The sequence below is a fragment of the Chrysochloris asiatica genome, unplaced genomic scaffold, assembly GCF_000296735.1.
Source record: "Chrysochloris asiatica unplaced genomic scaffold, ChrAsi1.0 scaffold00096, whole genome shotgun sequence".
Lineage (NCBI taxonomy): Eukaryota > Metazoa > Chordata > Mammalia > Afrosoricida > Chrysochloridae > Chrysochloris > Chrysochloris asiatica.
The window spans coordinates 3,825,195-3,836,556 of NW_006408614.1; the positions used below are offsets into that span (position 1 = coordinate 3,825,195).

At 44.7% G+C, this 11,362-nt stretch overlaps 1 protein-coding gene across 1 annotated transcript in view; it reads left to right on the forward strand.

The window, feature by feature from the left end:
- The window catches only part of DIS3L2 (DIS3 mitotic control homolog (S. cerevisiae)-like 2), a 429,536-nt gene that overhangs the window by 105,207 nt on the left and 312,967 nt on the right, over nt 1-11,362 (forward strand). Inside the window, exon 5 of the mRNA XM_006866746.1 lies at nt 1,073-1,307. Within this exon, the coding sequence (XP_006866808.1) occupies nt 1,073-1,307 (235 nt within the window). The remainder of the gene's footprint in view (nt 1-1,072; nt 1,308-11,362) is intronic.

An 11,362-nucleotide genomic window follows, 5' to 3' on the forward strand; every position in this document is an offset into this window, starting at 1 on the left:
GACCCTGTATAGGGTTTCCGAGGGTGTAAATCTTTACGGGAGTAGAAAGCCTCATCTTTCTCCCGCGGAGCACCTGGTAGTTTCGAACTGCTGACCTTAAGGTTCGCAGCCCGATTCGTAACCACTACGCTACCAGAGCTCCTTAAAGGTGACTAATAACACTTGGTATATGGGGGGCGGGGGCTTTACAGATTCCACAGGAAAATGGAATGAAAAGATAATAGAATCTGTCCACGGACTTTTGAAGCCCCTTGTTCTTTTTCTACAGTGTTCTAGAAATCCAGGGGTGTTATGTGGCCATCATACGACAAATACATTAACTGGGTTCTCATCTAGATTCTTTTCTCTGATTTGCTTTATTCTAACCACTCCTGGTATGGTGCTGTAGGATAAACACTGGACTACAAACCACAAGGTCAGCAATTCAAATCCACCAACTGCTCTTCGGAAACCTATACAGGGTCGCTTAAAGTTAGAACTGACTTGATGGCACTTAACAATAACAACAACAACAATCACTAGTGTAAATGGCCACCAGTCTGTGCGTTAGAGTCTGATTTCAGGTCTGCACATGGAGAATTCAGGGTTGATGTTGTCATAAGGACATTTTCTAATCTCGTTTGTGTGCATGTAAATTTGGTTCTCCCACTTTATCTTGTCTTCTTGCAGTTTCATGTGGAGGGCAGTGCCACATCTTGTCTTTTGTCATTGTTAAACACACTCATGGCCCCTGTGTGATGAGTCCTGGTGAAGGTTGGCACTTCTGGTATGCCAGGCCTTTGAAGCAGGAGATGAGAATGCATCAGAAGAGTGAGACGTAGACACGGTGCTAATCTTGGACATCTTGAGGAGTGGAGTGCCAACCTGACATTGCTGAATGAATCACCTTCATAAATTGGTCTTTGCATCTGGAGGGAAAAGGCCCTGTTCAGACTATAGTGCGGTGTTTGAAGTTTCTGAATGCACACTTTTTCCTTGGAAAGGAACCATTAAGAAAGGAAACTCTGCTCTCCTCGTGCCCCCCTCAGCCTCACTCCTCAGTGACTTAGCAGAATGTTTCTGTTTTCTTCAGGTAATTAAGCCGGAGAGCAATGACAAAGAGACTGACACTGCCAATGAGTCAGATATCCCCGAGGAGCTCTGCAGACGCCGTCCCCTGCCCCTGTCCCCAAAAGGCTGCGATGATAGTCCTGATGTCATCATAGAGGCTCAGTTCGATGGTAGTGATGTGGAAGATGGACATAGCAACACACAAAGTGTGGTTATTGATGGCATTCAGAAACTCTCTGTTTGTGTTCCTGAAAAAGGTGAGTGTTGGGCTGCTGTTAGACATGTTGCTTTTGTAAACCTAGTGTGGGAAGACGCGCTCTCTCCCTGCTGCAGAATGAGCTACACAGGACTCAGTCGCTTCACAGTGTCTCTCCTGGGGCAACTCTGTGGGAGGAGGGTTGTAGGCTGACGGGCTTCCAGCTGCAGTTACAAGAGGAAAGAAGATGCTGGGGGGAGGGATGTGGGGGGGTCAGTGGTGACTTCTGTCCTGTTCATAATAGGTTTGGGGGTGTATTAATAGTCCACTTCCAGATTTCTCACGTGGAGTTCAGTCCCATCCTGAGATTGATATTCTCAGAATTAAACCAGTTTTTCAAATCCTTACTAAAAAACAGCACTTTCCTTTACCCTGGACTTTGGTTCCATTTGGTACATTTATAAGTATTTCTGTGGCGTGAGGGATCCCCTAAATACATAAGCAGATTATTTCTAGAAAATATTGGGATTCTAATCCCATTTAAAAGTCAGTTTTATTTTCTGTGATTGAAATTGCTGTCACAAGTCCTCTGGTCACAGAAGACAGCAACTAGAGACACCTGAGTGAGATCCTGGGTCCAGGATCCTACCTGACCCACTCTGGGATATAGGAGGGACCATGACAATGGATTCCTTTCTGTTTAGAACTTTCTAAGAGTGCCACGTGGAGCGTGTATGTTCTCCAGCCAAATGGAGTGCTGGGAGAGGTTGAGCCCAACTGCTCTGGCCCAGGCAGACTAGATAGTGAGCTGATCTGGAAGACGTGTCTGGCACAGCCCGCGGGAAAGGCTCGGAGGAAGGCCAGCAGATGAGTAAGGGAGATGTTCCACATATACGTGTGCACCCCTCACTCCTGTCCGGAAGGAGCTGGGGGAGATTTCTGCATGTGACCACCTGAGGATGGCCCTGCTTCTCTGCTGCTGATGAGCAGGGGCCTGGAGTGAGAGTGGGCTCAGGGTTCATGTGGAAACACTTTTCAGCCCGGAAATTCTCCTTGAATGGAGCAGCTCGTGCTTCCTCGCTCCTTATCGAGCATTCTGATCGGGACACCCAAGCTCCCGTGGTTGTCCCTGTGACCTGCAGAGGCCCCATGGTCTCACTGGTCAGCACCCATCCAGTTTCATTTGGGTGCTCTCTTGCATTTCACTCTTCAGTGCTTCTTCCTCCGGTCTATCTCTGAACACAGTTGACTGCCATGGCCCTCTTCCTAAGTGCATGAGTACTGTCAAGCAGTTCAGTGTGTGACTCGTGTCTTTACACTGGAAAGAGAGGGAAGTATCCAGGACCTTACCGAGCCAGGTCCTTCCTTAGCAAGCTACTGAGGAAGAAAAGTAACTCAGGAGGAAGACAAAGCCAGGCACAGGAGCACTTTAAAACCTGCTGAATGTTTGACCCTAAATGACTTCGTGGAAAGCTAGCTCTGGTGACCGACCCGGCTTGGCAGCCCTCTGCAGCCTCTCTCCTTCTGAGCCTCAGGTCGAAGGGGTGAAACAGCTGAAGCTCCTATGAGTGTGGCTGGCTGGAAGGATGGGACAACCGCTGTCTGGGAGAGGACATTAGTTTGGGAAATTTTGATGTCAGACTTGGTCGGGATTAATGCTCTAGTGTAATTGCCCTCCCTCCCTTGTATAAGGAAAGACATGTGATTCCTTCATTCCTCTTACTTCTCCCTCTCCTATTGGTATTTCTAGTGCTTCCTTACTAACCCTGCCTGAAGAAGCCGCCCGTACTTCTTCCCTTAGTGTCTGGTACAGATTTCTTTTCTTGCTAGCCTCTAAATAGAGTTTGTGGAAACTACATGGCTGTTTCTCATTTCTTGCCCTCTTGATATTTAGGAAAGTTGCAATCTGCTCTTTTTGAAAAAACTCACAGTGTCTTTTAGGATATTCCAACCAGCATCTGTTGCTCAGGATAATATAAAATCTGGTTAAAGTTAGGAGTGTTAAAACTTTTGGCACCATTTTCAGTTTTGAAATGTGTTGCTGAAAGACACCATAGTCTTAAGAACACCAGGCACTTTTCCTAAGACTTCTAGAAAGGGTTTTGGTGTTATGCTATAGTTATAAATAGATTATTAATCCTAGTTCATCTTTGCATTCCAGTTGCTTTCTACTTTTGCTCTCCTGTCTTCTTTTCAAGTGGGTAGTGGTGTAGTCATAGCCTGTAAGATTGCTGATCAGGACGTAAAATGCACTTACAACTCAAGCCCTGTACTAAGCCACTCATTTCCTCCCGGGAAGTCTCCCAGAGCAACATTGGACAGGGAACCAAGCCAGGCAGAGCAGCAGTTCATTCATGGTTGACTGAGCCCAAAGTATCAGGGTTACTCCAGTTGACACTCCCACTAGCAGTGCATGACACTTCTTCGGCCTTCTCATCCCTGCAGCAGTTGGAATGACCTAATTTTCTAGTTATTGTAGTCTTTAAGTTCTGGTGTGGTGCTGTGAGTTAATGCACTAGACTGCAAAGCCGTTTGAACTGCAAGGTTGGTGGTTCAAGCTCACCACCACCTGCTCCTCAGAAACCCTTTCCAGGGTCTCTATGGGTCAGAACCAATTTGACAGCACTTAACAACAATGCAACAACAAGTTCTGTAAATTTCCTTGTCATGGTATTTGCCCATTATCCTGATAGTTGCCATATATTTACACAAATAAAATGTCACCACTTGTTGTATGTACTGTGGTGGCATTTGTGTTCTGTGATGCTGGAAGCTATGCCATCAGTTTTTAAAATACCAGCTAAGACATCCAGAGTGGACAGGTTTAGCAGAGCTTCCAGACTAAGACAGACTAGGAAGAAAGAAAGGTGGACCACTTCTGAAAGGATAGCCATTGAAAAGTTTATGAATAGTGGCAGAACATTGCCTGATATGGTGCTGGAAAATGAGCTCCTCAGGTGGGAAGGGACTCAAAATACGACCGGGGAAGAGCTGCCTCTTCAGAGTAGCTGTTATTACCTGCCATCAAGTCCATTTCAAATCCTAACAAGCCTTTAGAGGGTTTCTGAGGAGCAGTTGGTTGGTTTGAACCACCAACCTTGCATTTCATACCAACCTTGCGGTCCAGTGCTTTATGCTACAACACTACACCAGGACTCCCTTCAAAGTAGACCTTATCTTAATTACTTGGATGCAGCAAAGATTTTAGGACTTTCATTTGCTGAGTGGGCACAACTCAAAATGAGAAGAAATAGCTGCAAGCTTTTATTAATAATTGGAACATGAAATGTAATAAGTATGAATCTAGGAAAATTGGAAGTTGTCAGACATGAAATGGGATGCATAAAGATCCATACATTAGGAATTAGTGAGCTGAAATGGTATTGGCCATTTTGAATCGGACAATCATACAGTTTACTATGCTGAGGATGACAAAAATGAAGAGGAATAGCGTTCATTATCAAAAAGAACATTTCAGGATCTATCTTGAAGTACAATGCTGTCTGTGATAGGATAATATCCATATGCCTACAAGGAAGACCAGCTAACATCACCATTGTTCAGATTTACACACCAAACACTAAAACCAATGATGAAGAATTTGAAGAATTCTACTATTCCAGTCTGAAATTGATCAAACAAGTCATCAAGATGCATTGATAATTACTGGTGGCTGGAATGCCAAAGCTGGAAATAAAGATGAAGGATCTATAATTGGAAAATAGGGCCTTGGTTATAGAAATGATGCTAGTGATCCCATGATAGAATTTATAAGACCAGTAACTTAATCATTACAAATACCTTTTTTTCAGCAACATAACGTGGACCTTACCAGATGGAATACACAGGAAAGTCGAGTTGACTACATCTGTGGGAAGAGACACTGTTGAAGCTCAATAACATCAGCCAAAATAAGGCCAGGACCAGCTGTGGAACAGACCTTCAAATGCTCTTATGCAAGGTTAACTTGAAGCTGAATAAAATTCAAATAAGCTTATGAGAGCCAAAATATGACCTTGACTATGCCCCTCCTGACTTTAGAGACCATCTCAAAAACAGATTTGATGCATTAGACACTAATGACTAAAGACAAAAAACATCATATGTAAAGAAAGCAAAAGATCATTAAAAAGATAGGCAAGACAGAAAAGACCAAATGGATGTCAGAAGAGACTCTGAAACTTGCTCTTGAATGTATAGAAGCTAAAGTGATGGAAAGAAATGATGTAGTCAGAGAGACTTCTCACTGCTAGAACCGTGAGAGAATCAACTTCTGTTATTTTAAACCATCCAATCTGTGGTGCTTGTTATCCGAGTCTGGGGAAATTAGTATATTGTCAGTACAGAAAATATATTGTCAGTACAAAAAAAAAGCTTTTTTGTTTTTTAATTTTTTGTTGTGGATTATGTGATCATTTCCTTGGGAGAACATTAGGTTTACATTCATCCTATCATATATTGTTTCATTGCCATGATTACAATCCCCTCCATGCATTATCAGACAACGAAAGGGTATACCCTGCAAGCCATCCTCCTGGTCATCAGCACACAGCTCCTCTCCCTCTCTGGGTCTAGAGTCCCCAGCTGCTCCATCTCTCCTCGTCATTGTCTCTGCCTCCATCTCTGGTGTCACTGTTTTCTCTGGGTAATGTCCCACACTCCAGTCTTCTCCCTTGATGGTCCCAGGGATCTTCCCTCCTGGACTGCAAAACCAACCACTCCCCTCCTTTTGCTACAAAATGTCTACCTTTACATATCCAACCCTTACAGTCAGGCCTGATAGCAATTATGGAGTAAAGGTTTTAAAGAGATTGACAATAGGTTGAGAGAGATTTTTGAGGAAATGTATAAAATTGCTACAACGATTGTTTATCTGAACATACTGTAAAGTGCTGCCCTGTGAGCCCCTATTGAGCTGCTAGATAGTTTTGTCAAAAAGTTATGCAAAAGCCCCCAGGTTCCAATCTTTGCTTTAAGTAGTAAATGCTGGCACGAATAACCTTGCAAATGGAAATTTATTACATCAAAAAATACATAGATGTATTTTTTTCCACTGTGATTTATAAAACTTTAAAGTTAATTTTCTTTGAGTCTGTTTTCAGTATGCATTCTCCTCAGCTATCTGGGTATTTTCTGTTTCTTTGACCAGGCACCAAACAGTCCAACTAGTAGCAACCCGGACACTGGAAAGACGAGAGTAAAGGGAACTTATTTAACATCTTTATTCAGCTTCTGAAGTAGAGGAATTGGACAAAATCATGTAAAAAGTGCTAGCTAAAAATTTCTATGATCAAATATATTTTGAAATTGTGTTAAATATTTAACATAAAGGCTGTCGTGATTCATGGACAGAAATGAAATAGCTTAAGGTTTCTTCGTTTGTACAGTTTTGCATCTTAAGCCATCACAACCGGTGCCATTTGCTTTTGCTATTCACTTAGCTTTTATGGAATGATTATGAGGGGCCTGGTCATAGAGAGGTGAAGCACCCCCCCCCCCAATCCAGTCTATTTAATCCATCCATGTACCAATTCACCCAGTCATCTAATCCAACCCATCCAGCTGTGCTTCCCCCATCTACCCTCTAGTCATCCACTCTGATCCATCCATCATCTGTTTATGAAGAATCTGTCAAGTGCTGGGCACTCTGTATGTAGTCCTCTGTGCCCAGTGGTTGAGGATCTCGGCTCTCCAGCCTTGATGGTCCTTGCACTGTTGTTGTTAACTGCTGTCAAGTCAATTCTGACTCCAATCCTACCCGAAATCAGCCCCAAATCAAACCGTATAGAATGACTCATAGGGTTTTCAAGACTGTAAATCTTCATGGGAGTAGAAAACCTCATCTGTATCCCACAGAGCTACTGATGGATTGAAGGCCCACTCTGTGGCTAGTAGTCCAGTGCTTATCCTACAGTGCCACTGGGACTGCTTGACTCAAAGCTTTGATCTAGCTGAACAGTACTTTTTATTACTCCAAACCTTCTCTTCCCTCGTCTGCCTTTGTGTCTGTGTGTCTCCTCTTCCACCACGAGTGCTGCCTGTTTCCCAGCTCCTCCTGTGGAGATTGCTCCATTCTTCAAGTGCCAACTGCTATCTTAAATGTGTGAGTGTGAGTATTAGTTTTCAGTAGCTGAATAACAAATTGCCACAGATGTAGCAGCCTCGAGCCACACATTTATTATCTCCTAGTTGCTGTGGGCCAGGAATCTAGAGAGTTTCTCTGCATCAGTGTCTCCCAAGACTGCAGACCAGGTGTGTGGGTCATCTGCAGGCTCAGCTAGAGAAAGCTCAGCTTCCAAGTACATCAAGCACATGGCTTGTTGGCCAGATCCCGTTCCTTGTAGACTTCTGGACTGAGGACCTCACTTCCTTGCAGGCTTTTGGTTCTCTGTATGGCAACTTATATCCTCAGGTCCAGCAAGGAAGACAGTCTGCTCTGAGGTCACCCACTCGTTGACGTCACCATCTTTGTCATACTGTGTTGGTTAGAGGGCAGGGGACTACAAAAGAGCACAGATAATTGGAGGTGTGGGTCATAGGGGTTATCTTAGAGTCTGCTTACAATAAGATGTTTCCTTCACACACTTTCCATACTTTCTTCAACCAGTTTTGTGACCTTTCCTTTCTGTGACTTTTCTGTTTGTATATGTTTCATTGCGAGTTGGATGAAGGATCCAATTTTCGTTCACCTAGCCGTACACTTTTTGTCTCATGTTGTTGGTTCCCCACAACATGGGGAGTATCATGGATCTCAGGTCCTCTCTGTATTCCCTTCTTCTAGGGAACTGTGTCCTTGGGCACATGCTGTCCTTTTGATCTTAAATGGTTGATTGTTCTAAGGAGTATGCACCTCCCTAATGTTACTGTTCCCTTTCATAAGGTAGTCTATTGTTTAGCGGAAAGTTGAGCCATGTGGAGTGAATTCAGTTCCAGGCCTGAAGGGAGGAGACTGAGGCCCATGGTCCTGGCCTTCTTTCTGTCTCTATTTGACTGGTAAGCCTGGTCTTTTCTTTCTTTCTTTTATTTAAATCATCTTGAGTTTTCTCAGATGGGTCTGTTACGGTAGCTGGGCACCATCTAGTTCTGGATGGTAACTCTTCTTTAAAGCTAATTTTATTTTATTTTTCTTTCCTGGTTGATATCATTATGGTTGAGTATGGTTTGTCCTCCTCATTAAACTCTTTGTTCTGCTCTAATCTACTTGTACCCCTTAGGATAGTTGAGCACTGGCTCTGTAGAAGACTCCCCTTCGTCCTCTTGTGTGAAACCAGGGAAGGACCCCGTCAGTCTGCTCTCGTCAGTCCTTGCGATCTCTTTCTCCACAGCAACCTTACAGGCTCCATTATAAAATCTTGAGATTTGCCAATTTGGCAGGAAAAGCAATGAATCAGACCTGTCTGTATGGTCTGGCTGGAGTGATCTGCCTGAGCCCGATTTGCATTTTTGACGGAGAGCTTGTTGTCTTATTAAGGAGAAGAGGTTTTCCATCAAGGATGTTTCAAACATGAGCTGTTTGGGAGTGGAGCCTTGTTCTTTTTACTAGGGGACTTGCTGGTTCTCAGACATGATGCATGCTGGAAAAATCAACAGATTCCTCTTCTTTCAACACCTAGACTGGTTTTGCCTTGAAATGATCACCTTCAGGACCTCCTCTATGCAAGATCATAGCAAATGGATTGAAAAAGAAGACTGTCTCTTGGGGAAGCAGTGTTTGAATTTTCCTTTTGCCTAAGAAGTAGGCTGGAGTTTATGAACCTTGTTGGAGATATCCAAAAGGGTGAAATATCAAATGTGCTAGAAGTGGTTTGGATAAGAGCCATACAGTACATGTATATTTGACATATGTAGTGTCATAGACTCAAAGCCCAGCGTAAGTCACCTAGGCTAGCTCTCATGCTGTGAGACCAACCTCTCCTGAATCCTCTGCAATAGCTTGTCCCCTGTTCCCTTTTTTGGAGTTATGGTGGATAGGGTCTAAAAGGCAAGTAAAGAAACATCTGTCTGCTTTTAGTAAATGCCATGTTGCCCGTGTTGAAAGAATCGCATTGGGCTGTTGAAGCTTGGCCCCTTTAAGAAAAACTCAGCATTCAACTGAAAATTTGGAGGAGTCATTCGTCTGCTGAGAAAGATACAGAATTTGTAACCGAAAGCCAGCTGTAGAGGGAAGCACAGAAGTGTGCTCTGTGCCTACATTTTGGGTCTTTGGGGAGCAATGAGGCTAAAAGCCAATTAAAGCTTTAGTCGAGAGAAATTGCAAAGTGGTTTCTCCTGGGCAAGAGAGAGATTTGGAGCAGAGCGGGCTCTGAGGAAACAGAAGCAGCTGACGGTGGAATTGATGCAGCTAACAGCTGGGGATGGGAATGAGTGCAAAACCCCCATCTGAGAACGGGCACAGGTTTGGGTACCAGAGTCTCATTTCCAGTCCTTAGCCTGGCTCAGGAACCTAAGGGTCCTGCGTGGTCAGCCTGAGGGGGAGTCAGAGCAGATCCTGCCAGGATGAGGACTCGCCTGTCTCATTCTTATCAGTCCGTAAATTAGCACAGGGCAGGAGAATCAGGTAGTGATGGAGTGTTTGCGTTTTTCCCCTTAATTCTTGCATCTTCGGTTTACTTTAAATTCGCTGTAGTCATCCCGTTCCTTATCATATCAGGGTCTTCTTTTCCTGTCATTACCCATTGTCTACTCTCAGATAATGCTATTATCTCTGTGCTTTCTCCAACTCCAACCCCAAGATTTAGAACCTTACTTCCAGCTTATCCAGGTTTCCCCACACTCACATTCCATGGTTACCCCTAATGGAGCACACACCCCAAACAGAAAGGACAACTGCCATTGCGTGTCTCAGCGAGCCCATCTCCTTCAGAAATCATGCTTTCTTTTCCAGTCCCACTTCCAGGGGAGAAACAGTGACGTTTGCCTTTCCCTAGCCCTTTGATCCCATCCCTTCCTGTTCAGGGACCCTTCCCTTTCTTAATTGTGCCACAGAAACCACACCTTCTTTACTGGCTCCTTCCCATCTACAGTTAATCTTGTCCAAGCTTTTCTTATCTTCAGAAAATTAAATAGGACCCGTTGGGTGGTAATTTCACTCAGGCCCTAGTCACACCCTCACCGGACAGCCTCTCCCTCTCAGTTCCCATGCACTTCACATAGTCACTGTCATCAATGTGAGTCTCACCTCTGCTGCCTTTGGCCTTTCTTCTCAGGCCACGCTGCTGACCAGGCTTTCCCGATTGCACTGGGTTCTTGCTTGGGCTTGGGTGACTTTGCGTCCTCCTCTGTGACCATGCCTCGCTTTCCTTGGCAAGCTTTTCTGCTTTTGCTTTTTGTTTATGGTGGCGGTTCGGGCTATTCCGTGCTTGGATCTTGTCTCTGAATTCTGAGCAATCCAGAATTCTGAGGAGTCCTGCCCCTGAGGTCGCTTTCTCTTCATGCACATCTCAGATGCACCAGACCTGACACCCAACAACGGGCACTCTGAAGTCCCAGTCTGGACTTCTGTTTCCACTGGCTTCGTGGAAGACGTGCTTCCTCGTTGGTTCATTGGTCAGGGTATGTAGTGGGCATCAGAGGCACCTGGAGGCCTTGTTAAAACCAAGTTCTGGGCCCTACCCCCAGACGTTTTGAGTCAGTAAGTCTGGAGTTAGACCAGAGAATTGGCATTTCTACAAGTTCCCTGGTGGTGTTGCTGGTCTGTTAGAAGGAAAGGTAGCGTTCTTCCCAGCACTTTTAGTTGTGTGTTGTTGAGTTGATTCTGACTCACAGTGGCCCTATAGGAGAGAGTCGAACTGCCTCACAAGGATTCCCCGGCTGTCCTCTCTACAGCAACAGGTCACCAGGTCTGGGTTCCTGTGGAGCTGCTAAGTGGGTTTGAACTCCTGACCTTTTGGTTAACTGCTGAGTGCTTTACCACGGTGCAACCAGGGCTCCTTGTTGTTGTTGTTGTTGTTGTTGTCAGGTGCCATCGAGTTGGAACCAACTCATAGCGACCCCACGCACAGCAGAACGAAACAATGTCCGATCCTGGACCAACCTCACTATCGCTGCCACACTTGAGTCCATCAGTGATGCCACCTGGCCAATCCATCTCGTTAGGGGTCTTCCTCTTTTTCTCTG